Consider the following 19384-nt stretch of genomic DNA (forward strand, 5'->3'; position numbering starts at 1 on the left):
AGTAGTTGGTAGGTCAACACATTTCATCCCCCTCTTTCAACTTCCTTCCTAGTCCAGCGAAACAAAAGTTGCTCTATTTGAGTTGGTATCTGTAACTGTGCAGACTGCTACCTTTGTTCAAACAGAGAAAGCTGTTCTGCACCCAATACTGAAAGTTCCTGCATACTTTTAGGAAGTACAAAGTGTAGATAATCCACTGGAGTATGCCGGTCTTATCCCCATGTATTTACACAGCCTGGTAGTACTAACTCACAGTTGGTCCTCCAAAGAAATCCATTCCAGTGTATCCCATAATCCTGGCAAAGTTTTGCAAATCATGGGAACAGGAGGCTAAATCCTACAGCCTCAAAAGTGTTCCTGTATTTCGCTTGTCAATGGGATAAGGTTTTTCTCCACCCCTTCCCCTCTCTCACCCCCAGGCAAAGTCAGGCAAGTCCTTTCAGGAGCTCTGGCTGGGAGAGGCATGCTAAAACCAGATTACTGGAAGAGCAGAAGGTGTGGCTGTTCAGTGTGAAAAGCCAATCTTTGCTTTAGAAAGGAAAAAAAGAAGCTTTTGATGCCTGAAGTAGGTCAAAATACTTAACCCAGCCCCTTACTGACACTTATATAAAAGTAAGCAAACAAAGCAGGCCAGTGGCAAAATTTTCTCCATTCCCACAGTGGAAAGTGAATATCAAAGCTGCCAGGGATGGGTATAAGAAAAATTACAGGTAAGCATGGGGGAATTGAGGGAGTAAGCCTATTTACCTATTTTATACACAAACTTTCCTAGGTTAGTATTTAGAAGTTGTAAAGAGACTAGACTATAAGAATTTATCTTAAATTTAATCCTGCCACCATGGTAAGCACAAAACACGGACTTTATCATGAACAGGTTTGAGTTAAGGTCAGGAGTAACATACAGTAATGAGATTAAAAGTTAGGTCTAAAGAGACTTCAGAAGGAGACTAAAAGAGTGAATTCCAATTTCTTTAGTCTAGTGTCAGACCTTTTATTACTTTATACATTGATTTAGCACTCAACGGGATTAACATTATCCACCTAAACCACAGTCAGTTCCAACTGTATCCCAGTCATCCCTTTTTTCCTCTGAAGGAACAAAACAGCACCTAAAAAAATAATAGAGAAGTATGTAAACACCTGTCTCCTATTCAGTAGAGGCCCTCCTTGGAAATAAAATTTGTAATTTTCTGTCTGCATACAGGCATTTAAACCCAGCTCCCTCTAAAGAAGGGAACAAATGCCTACTGTTCTCACAGTCAGGACTATTTAAGGACAGGTGGCCCCATGCTGACTTTTTTCCAGTGGTTTTTCCAATTGCTTTCGTCTGCAACATGAACTGCGACTCCAGACTGCCTTGGGAGCAACACTTTTCAGCTCTGTGGTACAGAACAGTTGAGGAAGGGGAAGGGTTAGGGTTGTTTGCAAGAAGAGGTCACGCAGGAGTCAGCCTTTACAATCCTATTAACGCTGGGACAGGGTCATATGGAGTGCACGTTCCAACCAAAGCACCAAGTGGCCACAAGCTGTCACCCGGCAAAGGGTCCTGGAAGCATTTGAGGGGAAACAAAAAAAAAAAAAAAAAAAAAAAAAAAAAAAAAGAGACAGATTTTTAATGGTGAATGTCTGCCACACCATGTGTTAGAACCGGCCTCTGCTCCAGGGAACCAAAGCACACAAAGAAATATCCAGCAATAAAATTCTCTGGCTGCAAAGCAGAAAGATGTGGCATGTTTAGGGGGTGGGGAGGGGGCTAAGTTTTAAATTATGTATTTGAGGTAAGGCTTTGTAGATATCTACCAACAGAAATATAATACTCCATCCCGTAAAAATAACCAACGTGCTGCTGCCTCCATTTGCTTGGCATGCCATCCTTATAATCCAGATTCATATAAAAATGTCCGCAGAGATCTCAGGAAATTGTGGGGAGGGTAAATATGCAGGTGCAGAAAAGCCCTTTGGTACTGCAAGCACAGCAGACAGGATGAAGGGATAGAAAGTCAGTAAATAACATTTCAAAGGAGGAAAAGAAAGTACTGGTTCTTCTTGACAGAAATGCCATGGTCTGGCAGGGCATTTTAACATAGCAGAAGGTTTGCCATTTGCACGTTTTCCTTCGAAAATGCTGCATTATTATTTTTAATTCTTCCATATACCTCTCAGGGTAAAGAGTTATTAACATGTGGCAGGTTAAATGTTCATGTAATAGAGTTAAACATTTACTATGACAGAAAATTATGTTGACACTGAACGGTGACAGTGTTTGTTTTTGTAAAGCCAAAAACAATCAGAAGTTTAGGTTACAGGGTAAGGTTAGAAGTAAGGGACTTGTTAAATTAAAAATATGGATCCAACAGTATTATTTCCATCACGTGGCTGGGTGAAAGTAACTCCTAAAATTGTCCAGTTCAACCTACACTTAACTGAAAAGTCTGCTACTTCTTAACTAACACAGTGGAAAAATCAGACCTAACACACATTTACAGAAAAGAAGAATTAAAGAGCTATAAACTGGGTGCCAATAGAACTGGATTATTTTGTAGAATTTGCCTTTTATTTCTGAGATGAGTTCTGTAACAGAGTGCCTAATCTTGAAATGCTGAGCTGTTTGAACGTGGAGCGGGGAAGGCCGGCCACTGCATCACCACCCCTGAGACAGCACTCAGACCCGTGGGCTAGACCATGTGTAGCTTACAGAAGTACCAGTTATGCTGAATTACCAGCTTAGAGTAAAGCATTGTCAGTGTTAATTCAGAACATCTTCAAGTTGTGCTTTGAGCAAAATCATTATGAGGACTTCATCAGCACTTTACTTATTTTGGGGAATATATAAAATTCCACTACAAGCTCTATAATAAATACAATTTTATTAACCAGATGTTATACTGAGAAGGTAATTTAATCAGCTTTCTGATGCTGGACCGGTTCTGAACTTGGGCAGTAATCTATGATCACTGCTGTGTGAACTGGAGCTAAGTTTACTCCACATTCTAACGTAGATCTGTGATACGTCATTATAGTCCTGCTACCAGTCAAAGAGACTTCGCATTTCTCTGTACTGTCACATTAGCACAATTGAAAAATAAGATGGACAAAATGGTGACTGTTTAGAAGGCTCTGATGAATGAGGAAAGCCACAAGGAATGTCTACAAGCCAGAGGAAGACACAGGCAGACAGACAACCCCAACTCTTGTAGGAGCATCACAGAAAAGGAAGACTAGGGGAAGTGTTTAAGTATGTTAAACTAGAAAAAGCCTTGCAACAAAACCAGGCACGGAAAGCTAAGGATGAATAATGTTTCTAACACTGTCATTATAAACTACCCTCCAGAAAGCCCTAAAATATGCTCCAGATCATCCACGTGCATAATATGATGCAGCTCTCGACTGAAAAAATAAGGTCTCCCATGAGGCTACTGGAGAAGTATTGGGAGTTAAAATAGCCTACATTAAATTCATATATAAACTGAACACTAGCAACAGCTCGAGACCAGCTCCACTACAAGCTTCCTTTGCCTCCAGAAAAAGAATTGCTACCAATTGAAAACCATCTAAAAGCTGTCAAAAGGAGCTTTTCTTACAAGTATTTTAGTCAAAGAAATAAAGGGTTATGCTTTGAAGAAAGCTTTGATATTTAAATGCTTAACTGGTTTCCTATCTTTCTGTGTACATTTCAAAATGTTATTTTTTAATGGCCGCTGTTGCTATGCAACAGGGCAGAATTTCTAAAATCTATTCATCTGTTGTACAAATGACAATGTTTTCAGGACATATTTAACTCTCACAGCCTATTAAGTCCAAGGAGGACAGAATTAGAGGATTATAAGCTCCTAGAGCATGCAACCCCCAAAGGGGTACAGCATGGCTAAAAAGGGTCTTTCACCAATTATACCAATTTTTTCAATATGCTGTAAAGATGAAGTAGCTACTCTGCTTATAGAAATTGTGAAAACCAGCCCAGCTTCAGTTAAATAAAGTGACATCTAAATGTAGAAACAAAAGTTATGATCATTACTTTTATCCAGAAATTATCAAAGCAATTCTAATCAGATTCTGCTACAATGATACTTACTGAAACTACAGGTGCTGGTCAGGCAATCACAAATCAAGCTCCAGCATATTAATAACTTACAGCTCCCTTGGAAGTTATCACCCTTTGGATATGATCATCTATTGTGTGCATGCTTTTAGGCCGCTGCAATGCAAAATGAAGTTAATTCACTTGAACATGGTCATAAAATCAATTAAGCTATCACAGAACATGAGATAAGCTTTACTTTCCAGTAAAATAAACTATATAAAGTAACCTGGTCAGTAAGCCGAAGGGGCAGTAATATTGAGGCACAATAATTCCTTACTGCTCAAAGCTGGTAACAAGCACAGCTCAATGCCATAAGAGTTTTCTACCTATCAGTAGACTGCAGAGCACTGGGGATGTGTAAACCACTAGGAAATGTGTGAAATTTAGCCCTAAAAAGCAGGCCTATTTTTGGCTGACTTGCATTCACTGTAGAACAGTCTTTACTTCCACTGAAAAATATCTATAGGTACACAAAAAACCAAAACCAATTGACCTGACTGACGTGATTTGCAGGAGCGATGACTAACAGCAATCTCCACGTGTGTCAGTGGGAAACCTGTGATGTATTGTCAGCGTCAAAACTGCACTTAGAAGCCTAGATCTTGAAACAAGTAACACCACTTGGCCTAATTCTGTAACTCAAAGGCAAACCAGAAGTATTTTAACTGGTTTTATTGACTCTGCTGGCTAAAGCAGCCATTCTGCCTTCAGAATAGTTCATCCCAGTTACACTGACTCCCTTTGAGATGGATCTTTTTGCAATCTATAACCAGCATTCTGATTATTTAGTTGCTTTATAACAATTTCAATGACGACATGAAATACTGTTCTTGTAACAGAATTTCAATGGTTAAGAATTTTCTCTCCTTTTTTTCCCCCTTTTATATCCATCAGGAAGAGAAAGTAAACTCACTTTATAGAAGATGCTTTTCTAAATGTCTAATTTTGCAAAAATGCTGGACTGAAATAAGATAATGGCAGTGGTCAAACCCATCAGCACAGCACTTCCTCTGTGTGAGCAGTAAACAAGTGTAGGGATGTCATTAGCAGCTTGGCTGACCCACTGATGAACTCCGGGCTGCAAAGGAGATGCAAGGTGCCAGATCACTACGTGCACACTCTTACTACACACACACGTACACACACGTGTGCATGCACACACACAGGTCCTTACAGCATAAAAGGTGTCATAGAGCAATCTGCAACAGTTACACATCATCATCTAGGGAAATGAAACCCTGAAAAACCCCTTTGACAGCGAAACGTTTTGCTTTTAAAGAGGCAAACCTCTTGCTTTCATAAAGCACACATTCAAATATAAACACCACACAGACAATAGTCTCTAAGGGGCCTGGATTAAAATCAAATAACAAGCAACACAAAGAACACTCTACAACATTGCACAATCAGCATATCTCAAAATCCAAAATCAAACAACTCTGTTCAGTGAGGCAGGACTCCTGTGCTTCCCAAGAGTCTTGGAAATGTTCTTACATCATTTCTGACAGCTCAGAGCCAGCCCTGTTCTATTACCACTTGGGGAAAGAAGCACTTGTACCAGCTGGCTGGCTTTAATATTCAGCTTGGAAGCATGACCTCTTCTCTTTAAGGCAGTGAGCTGAGTTTTGTTCTCACTGGTAATGATTTTTTTAGGAGGTAGGGCACAGGGAATTGGAGTCTGTAGTCAACATAAAGCCAAGCTGCTGAAAGTGGATGTCAGGATTTCCCATTCCCTCTCCAAACTACCCCAGCCAAGTCTCGCCCCGCGAACGCACTGATCAGGGAGACAAGGCATCTGTTTACTGCTAGCAAGGAGATTAAAATGACAGATCTAAGACTAACACTAATTTAATCTTCATGTAGAAATTATCTGATTTTCCACTGTTATTGTCGATCTATTCTTTTTAAGGGCATGGAAAGGTGAACTGCACAATGTCTTTACAACAACATCTTCCGCTCCCATTAATTTATTTTAAGCCTAGTATATTTGAGGTTTTTCTTAACGCCCAGTTAAAAGATTATCTAACAGTTTCTGCTTTCAGTTAAAGTGGTGCAAGTTTGTCCACTCCTCAGATATGAAGAAAATCTTGAAAGTGTAACTTGTGTTTACCCAGTGATTCAAAGGGCAAACAGAACAAAACCCCAGTTGTATATAGAACATCATGCTTTTTTTGAGTGGTAACTCCCGATTTGTTAAAGTAGGCCTAGCTATACGGGACACATTTGCCACCCAGTGAAGCTTCTAAGAACCACTGAAATAAGATTTTATTCAGTGGCTGAAGTTTCTACATCCTGATACAAGTCAGCACTCAGAAACTTAGCTAGCAGTTTCAGTCCAGGACTTAGGGGGAAAGAGGTCATACCCAAGACAAACGCTACCTGTTGGTACAACTGGTGTAAGCCAGTACCTGTGATGACCAAGAGGAGAAACACCGACTGAATGAGAAGTCAAGCTTGAACTCCATTTGCACCTATTTTAAATGGCTGTTTCACTTAGATAAGGGATGAAATATATTAGCCAAGTCATACCAACTGCCACCCCACCTCCACACAGACTTCTAACCCATGGCTAAAACTATGTCATACTACAGGATAATCACAACCCAGAATCTTTACACGTATTGTTTTTATAACTCCTCAAAATATGTATAATTTTATGTTGTTTAAGTGTACTCAGAGGTACAATTGCCACTGATTACATACAGAGAGACCGATTTATCCCCTAGTTACATACGCAAAGAGTAACTGATTTTAACAGAGCTGAATTTATGCTTTCAAACACTATTTTATTGCCAAAAGTGGAGCACTGACACATTTGCTCAGGCAGTGTTTGGACAACAGAAATCCCTATGTTAATCAAAACAAGTAAGCTCTGTAGCACTGTATTCAATAAACTGTAATTAAGAAGGTGGCAACATAAGGGTGGCTGTCCACAAAATCCTTTTGTAATTATGCATGGTTTGTGGCTGAGCTAATAGGATGAACAATTTAAATTAGTTACAAACTCTACCAAGTACCAAGGTACCATCCGTTCCCAAGTCTATTAATTAGAATCAATTTAATCCCTACTGGGATAAAGGTCAAACAACATGTATTTGACCCTTTTCTACTGGCGTCAGTGTTATCAGCCAATGGATCTGGCAGTGCCTGGGTCTGACTTGTTCAACTCTTCAGCATGTTGACATGATGCTTTGAAGAACAGAGTCTGGACCCAGCTAAAAAGATCTAATAATTTCTGCTTTCTATTCCTGATAAGCACACAGGTTTAAAAACTCCAGAGTTTGTTCTCTCTCGGTGGCCAGCTCTGAGGCTGTTGTTCTCCGTCTTCAAGATTTTTACTTTCCAGTCTCCCTTTCTTACATAATACCTTAAGGAAGCAATGGTTTTGGATTTTTATCTTCAATTCAGTCCAGAAATCAAAGTGAAAAATTAACTTTAAATGTAACAGACATTTGTTAATGGATTTTAAAACAAATGCTCAGAATCAATAACAATTACCTGACATTTCCAAACTGCCCAGAAGGAGACAGAATTTCTGCACACTTATCCAATTTTATGGGAAAGAAATAGAGAGAACTGTTGTCTCTTTTTCTTTTCCCCACAGCTCCTGTAGAATTAACTGACTACTTCTGTGGAGTTAATCATCATTTATTTGTCCTACTTCTTTTCTTGGAAAAGTTGTTATAATACTTTCATACCTCTCAGGTTACAGTAAGGCTAAGTTCCTGGTCTTGGCTATGGTAATATGATGTAAAACCAGCTAGTTCTTTATGTACTTACTTTGTGTATGTTCCTTTGAATGTTGCTGTTCTGTTTGAGGAATGTCATTCAGAGTCTATTCAGAGTTTTCCAAGTTCTTCCTTCATATTTTTACTATCCACTGCATAGTATCACCCTATCAAGAGAGGTTTCCACAGCAGGGTAAAAAAAAAAACAACCACAAAAAAAACACTATAAAAAAAAAATCTTTGATTCCTTCTAAACTTTTTAGTCAGAATGCTTAAAAATGTATGTAGGGCTTATGGTCATTCTTAAAGCAAATTGCTGTGCCAAACTAATCAGAGATTAGCTCAACAGCATGTTTAATTAATTTTATAATGCAGTAGTATATTTATCAATGCTTCAGATGGAAATAGTTCTACAAATCTGAGACAACTTTTTCCTAGCCTGTGCCAGGCTCATGACAGAAATGCAACAGAAATACACAGCAGCACATTTACAGGTCACAGTAGGTGATGAAACCGTGCAAATAAAATAGGGATGAATCACTTCTGATAAGTAAGGTGAAACATCACAGACCAAAACCATCTTGTCAGCCATGAAATGCTGAAAAGCAGCCTTCTGAATCCTTTCTTTGGTACAAGTAAGACCAAGATTACAGAATCACAGAAGGGTTGAGGCTGGACAGGACCTCTGGAGGTCATCTGGTCCAACCCCCCTGCTGAGGATAAGATCCCTAGTCTACTACTTTGACCAAGTCAACTCTCATTTTGAATTTCACTGACTCCTCTTCAAGCTTTCCATATCAAAGCTTCTGTATTCACTTTCAAGGCTGCTATCCCCATGTTAACGCAGACCTTTCATTTAGCATCAGATCTCCTATTGCAGCCTTTACCTACCAGCATTAATTAAAAAAAAAAACCTTCGGGTTTTCTACCACACTGTCTGCACCTTTGTAAACATTCCCCTAAACTCTTTATTGCAGCTCTTCAAATCCCACCTTAAAATCTCTGTTGCTGCGATGCCTTTCCAAAAACTTGAAAATGGCTAAACGAGTGGTGCTGAAATCACTTGCTTTACAATCACCATCAGTACAGACTTCTGTGTCTCTATTCAGCTGTTGTTTTTTGGTTTATATCTACAATGTAAACCCTGAGGTAGGTATTGTCTTTTTCTGTTGTCCTTATACAGCACATTTAGCATCTTTATGCTAAATAATTTCTGGTGCATGATTTGATTTCTGAGGCACCACAACATTAATATATAACCTCACCTTTAAAATGTCAAGACTTCTTACAGCATTGACACGGTCCTTGTATTTTGTGGAAAGCCTCATATAACTGTCTCGATGCCAGTTCTTAAGCATTTTAAGTGCTGGATTTTTTGGTGGGCCAACACAGCATGGTTGCACTGGGATAATATTTTCACATGACATCACTCTATCCTGATGCGAGATGACAAGCCTGTTACTCTGCAAGTTCCACTTCTTGCTAACATTATTTATTCTCCTTACAACACACCCAGTAACAAAAGACAGGTATGTTCTAAATTATAAGCTAAAACAGCTCCAGCCAGAATGTCTGTGAAGCAGCATCAACAGATCTGATATCTGATAAATTCTGGCTGTGCTTGCCAACCAGAGACACTTATTCAGCATGTTATCCAAACTGTGGCCTTGGCACTAGCACACACAGCAGGCTTAATGCCGTTGAAGCCTAGGACTTGAAGTGAGGGTTCTTCTGCCCATCCTTAACTTCAAACAACAAGGAAGTGAACTGCCAAGAGGAAACCATTAAATAAAGCTGCTGTCAGTATATAATCTTTATAGAAAGAAAGCCTTTCCACAGACCATAAAGCGACTCAATCAAATCTGTGCTCTCACAGTTTACCAAAATTTCCAAATTAATATATTATTTTGCATGACATGGAAGAACATTCACACCCCAATTCTTTTCACATACTTCTTATTACTGGTAAGTTATGACACACTCTAATAGTTCATTGTAAGATTAAGTGCTTAAATTTAAGTAAGATTAAAGTAACTATCACTAAAAACACGCCTGAAACTGTTCAGTTCCTATGGTGGTGGTTTGATTTTTTTCAGCCACAGCCAACAGGAGAGATAAATTACCTAGAACCTGATATTTACACTATTGGTAAATCTTCTCATTATAGTAAAAATTTATCTATAACATAGAAAATGCAAAATTTCCTTTTGGCTTACATGATCTTTTTCACTTTGAGACAGGTCAAAGTCTTTTTTCAAAAAGGCTAGTTACTTATTTCCGTTTCTAAATTACTACGGAAAAATCTGGTAGATACATGGAGTGTAAGTCTATATGTCATTCTGGTATCTCCACAGGGCATAAAAAGCATTCTGGAAGTGGACAGATGCTCCCTTGACAGCATTGTCTTGGTACTGGAATGTAAAAATACATACGTAAATTTTACAGAGCCTTTTTAAAATTATTATACACAAGGCTGACTCAACATCTGCTTGTGCAGTACATTTGCATACTGCATTTGCATTGAGTACATCAGAACTGTGTCCATTTCTTTTATAAACATAATTTTAAAGGCCTTCTGGTTTCATTATGTCAAATCACGGTGCCTGTTAAAAACAAGTAGATGATGGTTAATCATATTTATGGAAAACCAGTTCCTCTCAGCTCTGACATTATGTAATTTTAAAACAGTTCTTTTCCTTACATCTAATCTCCTCTGGGGTGGCCAGATCAGCTGTATTCATGTTCTGAACTCAGACTGAATTGCAAGATACATGTCAGAAATCAGTTATTACTGGCAGAATACAAGGATCTTCTCGATGATAGGCCAAGCTGCAGTGGATTTACAACCTGACAGACAGCAAGCAGAAGGACTTACCGAGTTTACTTTAGGTATGCTATCTCATCCCTTCCTCACTCCTCCAGCACATTATCAGAAATTACACGCCTTTGTACATGACAAAAGAAACGTTTTCAGGTTTGGAACACCACAGTCCATCTGGATGGAAGCCTATGGCAGATTAAAATTCCTGTGTGTTAAGAATCTGATGTCAGGTCCTTTAGGCAAGAGCTAACTCTCAAATACAGTTTAGTAAGAGTGTTCTACATGTTCTGAAAGTGAAATCGGAGACAAATGTTTGAGCATGACCAATATTTTAGAAGAACTTTTAGATTCAGAACTCTTACTGAAATCCATGAGATACTAATCGTTTGTCCTACACCTTAAAAACAGTTGCAGCTCTGGATGACTTTCAGCATCAGCCTCAGTATTTTGCCCTTGCTTCATGAGATTAGCATTAATTTCCATTTTTTTGTTGTTCACTGTCTCATAATAATCACCATATTATTGCATTTGCAGCATTCTGCAGCTGTCCATCACATTGCCATCCTGCTAAAGGTGACTCGCAGACATAACTGGCTAGACTCCAGTGCTGACAGAGCGAGGTCATGGCTATCAAGCAGTACATTCCATGCAAGAGCAAAGTTTCCGTTTCTTGTTTTTGTTGGTGATACTAGCTCCTTGCCATCTAGTAAGGGCTCTTGTCTGTCCTGATATTCCAGACTGTTTACCTCGCCTGCTGCGCAAGCATGCAAACTCTTTGAGGGGCACAGTCTCCTGCACACAGGACATGAATGTTCAGAGGACAGAACAGTGAAAGGAGAGATCTTTCAGTGTGTTTACGAGGTCATTTCTTGCACAGTGATGAATATGAAAAACTCTTTAATGAGGTTAACAGGAATTGTTCAACTCTTCTCTGCAGTGCTGTCACACTTAAGACAAGGCCGGGGCTACCCCTAACCCATCTGGTATTTTGGAGACATCTCTCATGCCAAAGCATCCCTAGAAGCCCTCTTGTTCATTCATCAAAAGCTACTGTTACCAAAATAGCAAACATATCACAGCTGAGAGGGAGCAAAATAGGAGGATAAAATACACATACTTTGAAAGAAACTGAGATTACAGAAATGACCACAAAGAAACAGCAGAAAAGCACTTCTGCATAAGATCCCTTGTAGATAAGCTACTGAAGATACCACTGATCTCTGAGCCCAGAACCCTCAGCATTAATAAAAAACCTAATGAAAATCAAAGGCTTTTGATTAGTCTCCCAACAGGGAAGGCCTAAGAAACTCTTCCAAAGTTACCGTCAGACAAGATCGAATACTAAAATACATACTATAGTTGGGGAATCTGTTTCTGTCCTATAACCATACCTTTTTCAGTTATTTCTGTTAGCTTTTGGTGACACTTAATAATCCTGAACACCTAAAAACCAAACATCTCTTTCCTGTTCAGTCACACACTAGGTTAAATAATACATGAACAAAGTAAAATTTTTCCTTGTAATTTTAATTTAGACATCAAGGAAACTCCCTAAAAGAAAACTTAACAAACAGCAAGACATATAAATGACATGCAAAAGACATATGAATCAATACTTCATCACTAGAGATCATCAAAACCAGGGCTGACAACTCTCTGGCAAAGGCACTATAACAGAAAATGTTGTAGGAAAAGCAAATGGCTCAGAGGAAACCAGAAGAGTTTTCCAATTCTAACCACCAGTGAATGAACCCATTCAGCCTCTGCATCCCCCTGACTACTCACATCTGCAGAGGGCTGTACTTCCACACAAGAAATATTGTTCAAAGGGGCCAGTCTTCCCAATATTACCTTGCTTATACAGTATATCCTTTGCAAAACACCATTAGGCTTTGGAAGCGGATTTTTATTTCATAGGCATTAAATCATAAACTCATAAAAATCTCTCCTTCTCCCGTTTCATTAACGCAGATATACTCTGCCATTCTGGCTAACCACAGAATATCAAAAGCTAAGACCCTTAACAAAGCTACCAATGTGTGAGACTGAGGCAGAGGTGATGCTGTCGTGGTCAAATACTTTTAAGGTGTAGTCAAAATTCTCAATAGTTAAAGCCAGCAATAGTGCCAGTTTTGAATTCTGCAAGCAACCAAGAAGGAACTGAAAGCAAAAACGTTTCTCCAGCAATTCAGCTGCAGCAAAGTAACTCCTCAGCCAGCACTTCTGAATCTGGACACATCTCCAGGGAACAGCATGAAAGCTGAATTACAATACTTGAGTGCTTCCGGAGAAAATTCAGTGTTATTCATCCCTCATAGTAACACTAACATGTCCTGGATCATTTGTAAACCACTCTTTCTCTGTATACAGCAAATTGACATGCTTTTGGTTTTTCCCAGAAGTGTTACGGGAAGCATTTAAATACACAGTGCCTCCCATGACCACGTAGCTTTTGAAAACTTCTACCCAAAGATAAAAATGGAGTATGGATCCTTTGATCTCTTAGTATACACCTGAACAGGGATGACCTGATGATTAAAGTCTCTCATTGCCTAAAAGTTGCCAGTAGTTTCAATTGAAAAGCCAGAAGATACACACTTCTGAAGCTGAAAACACAGCTGACAGTGCTTTGTCCCCTTCTTGGCCACTTCATCAGACAGGCCAATGAACAACCATGAGAAAAGAAACATCAACTTAGAAAGAAACGTCTCCTAGACATTTATCCTTCTAAGTCATACCTGAAGCACAACGGCAGAGCAATGGACTCAAAGGAATGGAAGCTGAGAATGGGAACCAGGATGGATTTATGTGATCATGCTCAAGAGACTTCCATTGAGAATTTCAGTGTCCATGCTCATCTATCAAGCAGAAGACACTGTATCCCCATTTATATAACCCCTTTTTTTGATGTATTTCTTGCCGTCTCCATAGCTTTAAATGCAAGATCAAATTTTGCAGTAAAAAGGTTGCCTATGTAACAATTTGTAATCTTAATGAGATACGACACTTGTCGCCTTATGCGAAAACCGCGCAGATACATCTCATTTGTGATTAACAAAGCCAGCCTCTGAGGTAACGTAAGATGAAATCCAGTCCAGTGTAATTATCAGAGGAAATTTCATATGCTAACAGCCTCAACTAACCTATCTTTCAGAAGATTCTAATCTCAAAAATATGGTTATATATCGCCGCCTACCTCCAAAACTCCGCCACTATGTCTGTGTGCGCAAGCGCTGTGACGACTTTTTCAAGATGCACTGCACACCCATTATTAGAATCTGAATCTATATATTACTGTTTCCACTCACCTCTATGTATCACTGTGCTTGGCCTCAGAATTTCACGCCTGCAGTGGAAGCGTATTTCTATACTTGGAATATTGTGACTACACCATCTGATAATCAGAATCTGTTACGAATTATTAATTATAATCAGTAATTCAAGCTTTGCATGTAATTGTAGAACAGTTAATGGCATAAGAAGTCACAACAAAAATAGAATAGTTAATTTTCACAAGCCTTATTGAAAGACAACTTGCCAGCCACTTCAAGACTTTGTTTCTTTTTAATCATCTAAGGCAAAGCATAAAATTGAAGAGTAGTGCCAAACAGAGGTCTTGCATTCTACATGGAGACTGCATTAAATTCACCAAGTTAGGGTTGAGCACAGAAGGCAGAAAAAAAAAATGAAACCTTAGAGCAAAGGGAATGGAAACTACCGCATCTAGGTAAAATTGTCATTAAAAATGTTAAGGAAGAAAAGGATAAGCCTGTGTTAGTGGTGCAGGGAAAACGTGCCACTACCAAAGGCAGAAAGGCAGTGCCACTTCAAAACTTGCTGAGTGCCATACCTGACTTACTGGATAGCCATGATATAACTGAAAAAAGAACCTAATTCAAATTCAGTAAAAGCAAAAACTGAAACACCTTGATGACAGACATGAAAACAACCCATAAGGCAAACCCTGCCCCCAAAGTTCTAAACATAACTAACAACCACACAACATTTCACAATATCACATGAGGCAGGTAAAACGGTTCCCAACAATCATTCCCATTTATTCTTTCCTTTTAAGATATGTAGAGATTTTATAGATAAAACACACAAATTAACTACAGTCTATATCTGTTCACAGTAGTGCCATGCTCAGCTCTATATCTTACACAGTGCTCTCTCCTTTCAGCCCATGTCACCTGGTTCATTAGGGCTGACTGCCATTGTTCAGCCTCCAGCTCAGCTGCAGCTAAGCAGCTCTTCTTGAGCAAGCCCTAGAAATGGTGGTACTTCAATACCAGAGCTTAGCATAGCAACCAGCCGGACTAAAGAAATAAATAATGCAGCATGGTATTCTAACAGATAACATAAATACACTTGCAGCAAATTGCTTGGGTCCAAAGGTCAGTCAACTTGTTTGCTCTGTCTCCAAGAATTTGTAAATCCCAACATGATGTTTAAACACAAACATACACAAACATCAAAGTTCAATGCTGACATATTTTACACCTCAAAGTTGTATGCCAGAATAGCTCCACACCACACAGAGAAAACTGTAATGCATGTGGAAGACAGTGACAAAACACTATCCCAAACTAAATGCAAATTTTTCTTTAAATATCCTCTCATTCTGTGTTTTCTTCTTTATTCTGTATTTACTCTCATTCATCCTTTCTCACACAGATAAGTATTTATGCAGCTGTCTTAATTTCAGAATTCCTCCCTTTCATTACCCATAAAGGGGGAGATAACACCTTAAATCTTTAAGCGTGTTTTTTGTATTCCTGACTGATTCCCACATAGGGAGACACCTGTATGTATGAAAACAGAGTGTTTCAAGGTAAACCACCAGTTCCTGTGCTGAATGGACACACCAACTACACTGCCTGGAAGCGGTTGTGCAGACAGAGCAGTCTCTCAGCCTCTTTCCCTCTCTCCCAAAGGAAAAGTGCAAACAACCTCACAGCTCCTACTCATGTTGTGCTTTTCTTCCTTGCTGGGCTCTCATTCATCTTACCTTTGAACAGCTCTGGGCTGGCCAGAAGTAAAACACAAGGGACTTGAGAAAGCACAAGAAATTAATTTTGTGAATGGAAGACCGTCGGGGTGAAACCGAACCCTTCTCCCCCCTTTCTGGAGAGCCAGAGCCGTCCCCACGCACCATTTGCCCCCTCCCGAGCCAAGCCCCCCTCGGCGGGGTGGCACCATGGCTGTGGCAGTCCGGCTGTGCCGGAGAGCTCGAGGTGTGCTCAGCCCGGGCGGCTGGAGCCGGCGGTCAGCTGCCCCCTCTGCCTGCGCACGGTCCCAGCAAGCAGGACTGCCAGAAGCAGCCCAGCACACAGGAACGCAAGCGAGCACTGGCCGCACGGGTGGGAGTCACACAGCCCCCCCCTCCCTGCCACAGGAAACCCAGGCTGGAGCAGACCCTCTCCTTTGTCAGCAGAGGAGCATTCGGGAGGGGCCCCCTTGCTCACTGTCACATTTCCTCAGAGGGGATGGGGAGAGACAGGACGCCGGGAAGGAGGAGTGGGCAACTTCTGAAACCTAAGTCAGCGTTATGGCTCGGCGCACCAGGGTTTTGCAAAATCAGCGCCCCTCCTTCCCCTCTCACCTTTTCAAAGCAATCCCACCTGTAGGCGAGGGAAAAGGCTTTTAAGTCTCCGAGTCGGAGGACTCCCCCGTAGAGCAGCAGGTGGGAGCTTCCTCCCCCGTTCCCCCTCCGTGCTGATGCTCACCTTTCTGGCTCCTCGTTTAGCAAACTCCCTGGCCAGATGGCGGCCAATGCCTCTGCCCCCTCCAGTGATGAGCACGCTCTCCCCGGACAGGTCGCGGAGCTTGGGCGGCAGCACCATGCACACGGCAGCCTTCACCACCAAATAAACCATCTGCACCGGGAAAAGCAGCAAAGCGCCCAGCCACTTCCAAATCATCCTCTTGTTCCAGGCACGTCAGGAAGGCAAAATTCTCTTCCAACCCTTCACGAAACCAAGTTAACAGAGAAAGAAAATCAATACCCTTCATGCACCCCCAGATGGGGGACAAGTCTTCAAGCCCCTTCCAAAACTTGGGGGCAAAAGATTCTCAGGCTGGAAAAATCCTTCTCTCCCCCTAAAAAAATAGGGGTAGGAGTAAAGTAGTGCAGAAGACCAAGTCACTCCCGTTTCTTGATCTGTGTCCTCTCGGATTGTCACATGCAGGTAAAACGGTTTCCTTGCTTTTTAACTGGAAGACAGTTTTTTAAAATTACAAGAGAGAGAGAAGAAAAAAAAAAAAGTAAAATTAAAAGTAACCATACATCCCTCCGCCTCAGAGACCAACATAAAAATCCAGTATCCACATGGAAGGCTTTTATATTTGGAAAAATAAAATAAAGCAGCCTATGTCTCCAAATTTCAGCCTGCAGTGCCTTCCAGGCAGCTCATTTCTATTCTTAGACTCAGGAAATTGCTTAAATAAGACAGAATTGCCAGGACCTTCTTTTTAAGAAAGGCTCTATTCAGGGCAAGGTTGTTGTTTTTGTTTTAATATCTATAAAAATCTATAGACGTCTTGTCCTGAGCCGGTTGCAAAGGTTGAGCTGATCACCGCCTCTCTCTGCCCCCTCTCCTGTTTTTTTTCACTCGGAGTATCTGTGATCACAGAGCAGGAATTATGCCGTACACTATTTCAGCTCTGGCTCTTACTCATTTCTCCCTATTGCGCTCTCTGCCTATCACAGCCGCGGCGCTGGGGAGTTTTTATACCCCATTAAGCCTGATTGACAGTTAAAGTGTTGGGGAGATTTCACTACTGTTTCTGTGAGTGGCTGGCTTTGCTCTCCCCTCCCCCAGCGCTATCCGGGAGCCACCGCACACCAGCTCGCACATGCAGGCAGGCTGAGGCGTGCAGCGCTGCCGAGCTGCAGCCTGCGGGCCGGGGGGCTCTGCGCCGGGGCCGGGGGGCGCTGCCTGCTGCGCTGCGCTGGGGCCGGAGGGCGCCGGGGCTGCCGGCGGCGCTGCGCTGGAGCGGCCGAGCCGTCTGCAGCCCCCGCCCGGCGCCGGGGGAAGGGGCTGCGGCGCCCCCCGCCCGGGAGGCAGCGCTCCCAGCAACGGGCAGGGCGAAGGCGCAGGCCGGGGGAACCGTCCCTGCCTTACCGGGCTCTGGCAGCGAACTGCTCGCCCGAGATCAGCTGCTGCGGACGGGGAACGCTTCTGGCAGCCCCAGGTCGCCTCGGCTGATGGCGAGCGACGTCCCTACCGTCGGAGCCGTGTTTTTATGGACAACGTGACAACTCGTGGGTTCCCCGAGCCGGAAGATGCCGGCATTGCTGAAAGCTGGTCGTTCAGTAGTGGGGCAGTAAAAAAGGCAGGCTCTGCATGCAGGAGGGAGCCTCGCTTGCTCACAACAAAGGGTGGTTTCTTTTCTCCCCTTTTCCAAGACTTTTTGTGCAGTTGTGAGGGCATAGTTGCAACACAAGAAGGTCTCCATAGCACTTTAAACTATGTTGTAACAGGAGAAAGGGCAAAGTGTATTGCAACTAGGTCCCCAGCTTTTGGCAGTTTGCACTGTTAAGCATTAGGCAGGTACGTTATGTTTCCAGCTGTACTGATTAAGTATTTCTGAGGAGGATCTACGTGCACATGTGAACTGAGAGCAGTTCACGCACAGTTAAGAGTTGTGGCAGCCATCAGAAATAACCTAATCCACAAAGCCTTGGGAACATCCAAAGATGCTCAAGAATGTCAAATCTCACACTGATGTCCTCACAGTTGAGCTGGAAAGAACCTTGTTTTTAAGACTATATATATGATTAAGAATGTCCCAAAATTAAGCCAATCCCACATGTTAACAGGAGGTCTGGAGCTATATCCACTATCCTGGGAAGCCATCTAGTGGTAAAAACTAGAATTACTGAAAAATGACAAATATGAAAGATTCTCCAGTTTCTTTCCATCTATAGTTACTAAAGCACCGCTGCAATGGAAGTGTGTGAGTCTAAGCATGTATACATAGGTAGCCAAGTTATATCACACAACTAACAGAAGTGAGATAGGAAGCTGAACCCCTTTGAAAATAAGCTCAGTTTCATGCTTTGGAATCAAACGGGTATTTTTGAAAACAGGTGTTGTTCAAAGTGGCCATATGGTAACATGGCAAGAATGTTCAGGGGTTATTTGTTTGCAAAAAGAAGAGTAAACTAGGTTCTGGTGCCACTCACATTTAAAACCTATGTCACACATAGGGTTTTTTTAAAACACAAACCAGTTTCTAAATCCTTGCATTTCAGCTCTGTTACAAAGTTCCACACAAGTTTTCAGAACAAAAGGAAATAAAATTGAGAGATAAACTTGCAGAGTTCTTACCTTTAAATGTCAAATTACCTCATATGAAATAAGCCACATGACTATCACTGCATTATCACAAAGTGTCAGGAGAGAGGCTTTTGGAGAGAAGAAGATGAAGCATTCTAATTGGAAACTGAGAGCCTGCACATATTGTCAGAATCAGGTGGTATTCCCTAACTTAACTGTGTCTGAAATAATCAGAGCTCAGAGAATTTCCATTGCTGCTTGGCAGCATTTAGCACCTCTGTGTGTTTTTACAGTAATACCTTTAGAAATGGAGCTAGGGGAGGCACCTGGCATTACAATTTTCCTCTCAGTCCAAAAACTGAAGGGGAGAGAGAAATTACACAGAGAGACTAGTGTCTGGTTTAAACAAGAATGACTCAGTGTCTGGACTGGTAACAAATATAACAACTTTCTGGTATGGAAATAAGGA

General features: G+C 41.3%; 1 protein-coding gene across 2 annotated transcripts in view; it reads right to left on the reverse strand.

Moving 5' to 3' along the window:
• The window catches only part of DHRS3 (dehydrogenase/reductase 3), a 30256-nt gene extending 12953 nt beyond the window's left edge, over nucleotides 1-17303 (reverse strand). The window contains exons 1-2 of one of the 2 annotated variants that reach the window (XM_040586782.1): nucleotides 17285-17303; nucleotides 16360-16599 (exon numbers count right to left, since the gene is read on the reverse strand). In XM_040586782.1, coding sequence (XP_040442716.1) covers nucleotides 16360-16554 — 195 coding nt within the window. In that variant the 5' untranslated portion in view covers nucleotides 16555-16599; nucleotides 17285-17303. Of the gene's footprint in view, nucleotides 1-16235; nucleotides 16338-16359; nucleotides 16600-17284 lie in introns of those variants that run through there. The other variant, XM_040586783.1, reaches the window with a different exon arrangement.
• Nucleotides 17304-19384: the final 2081 nt, after the last annotated feature.

This window comes from Falco naumanni, chromosome 3 (assembly GCF_017639655.2).
Source record: "Falco naumanni isolate bFalNau1 chromosome 3, bFalNau1.pat, whole genome shotgun sequence".
NCBI classification, from domain to species: domain Eukaryota; kingdom Metazoa; phylum Chordata; class Aves; order Falconiformes; family Falconidae; genus Falco; species Falco naumanni.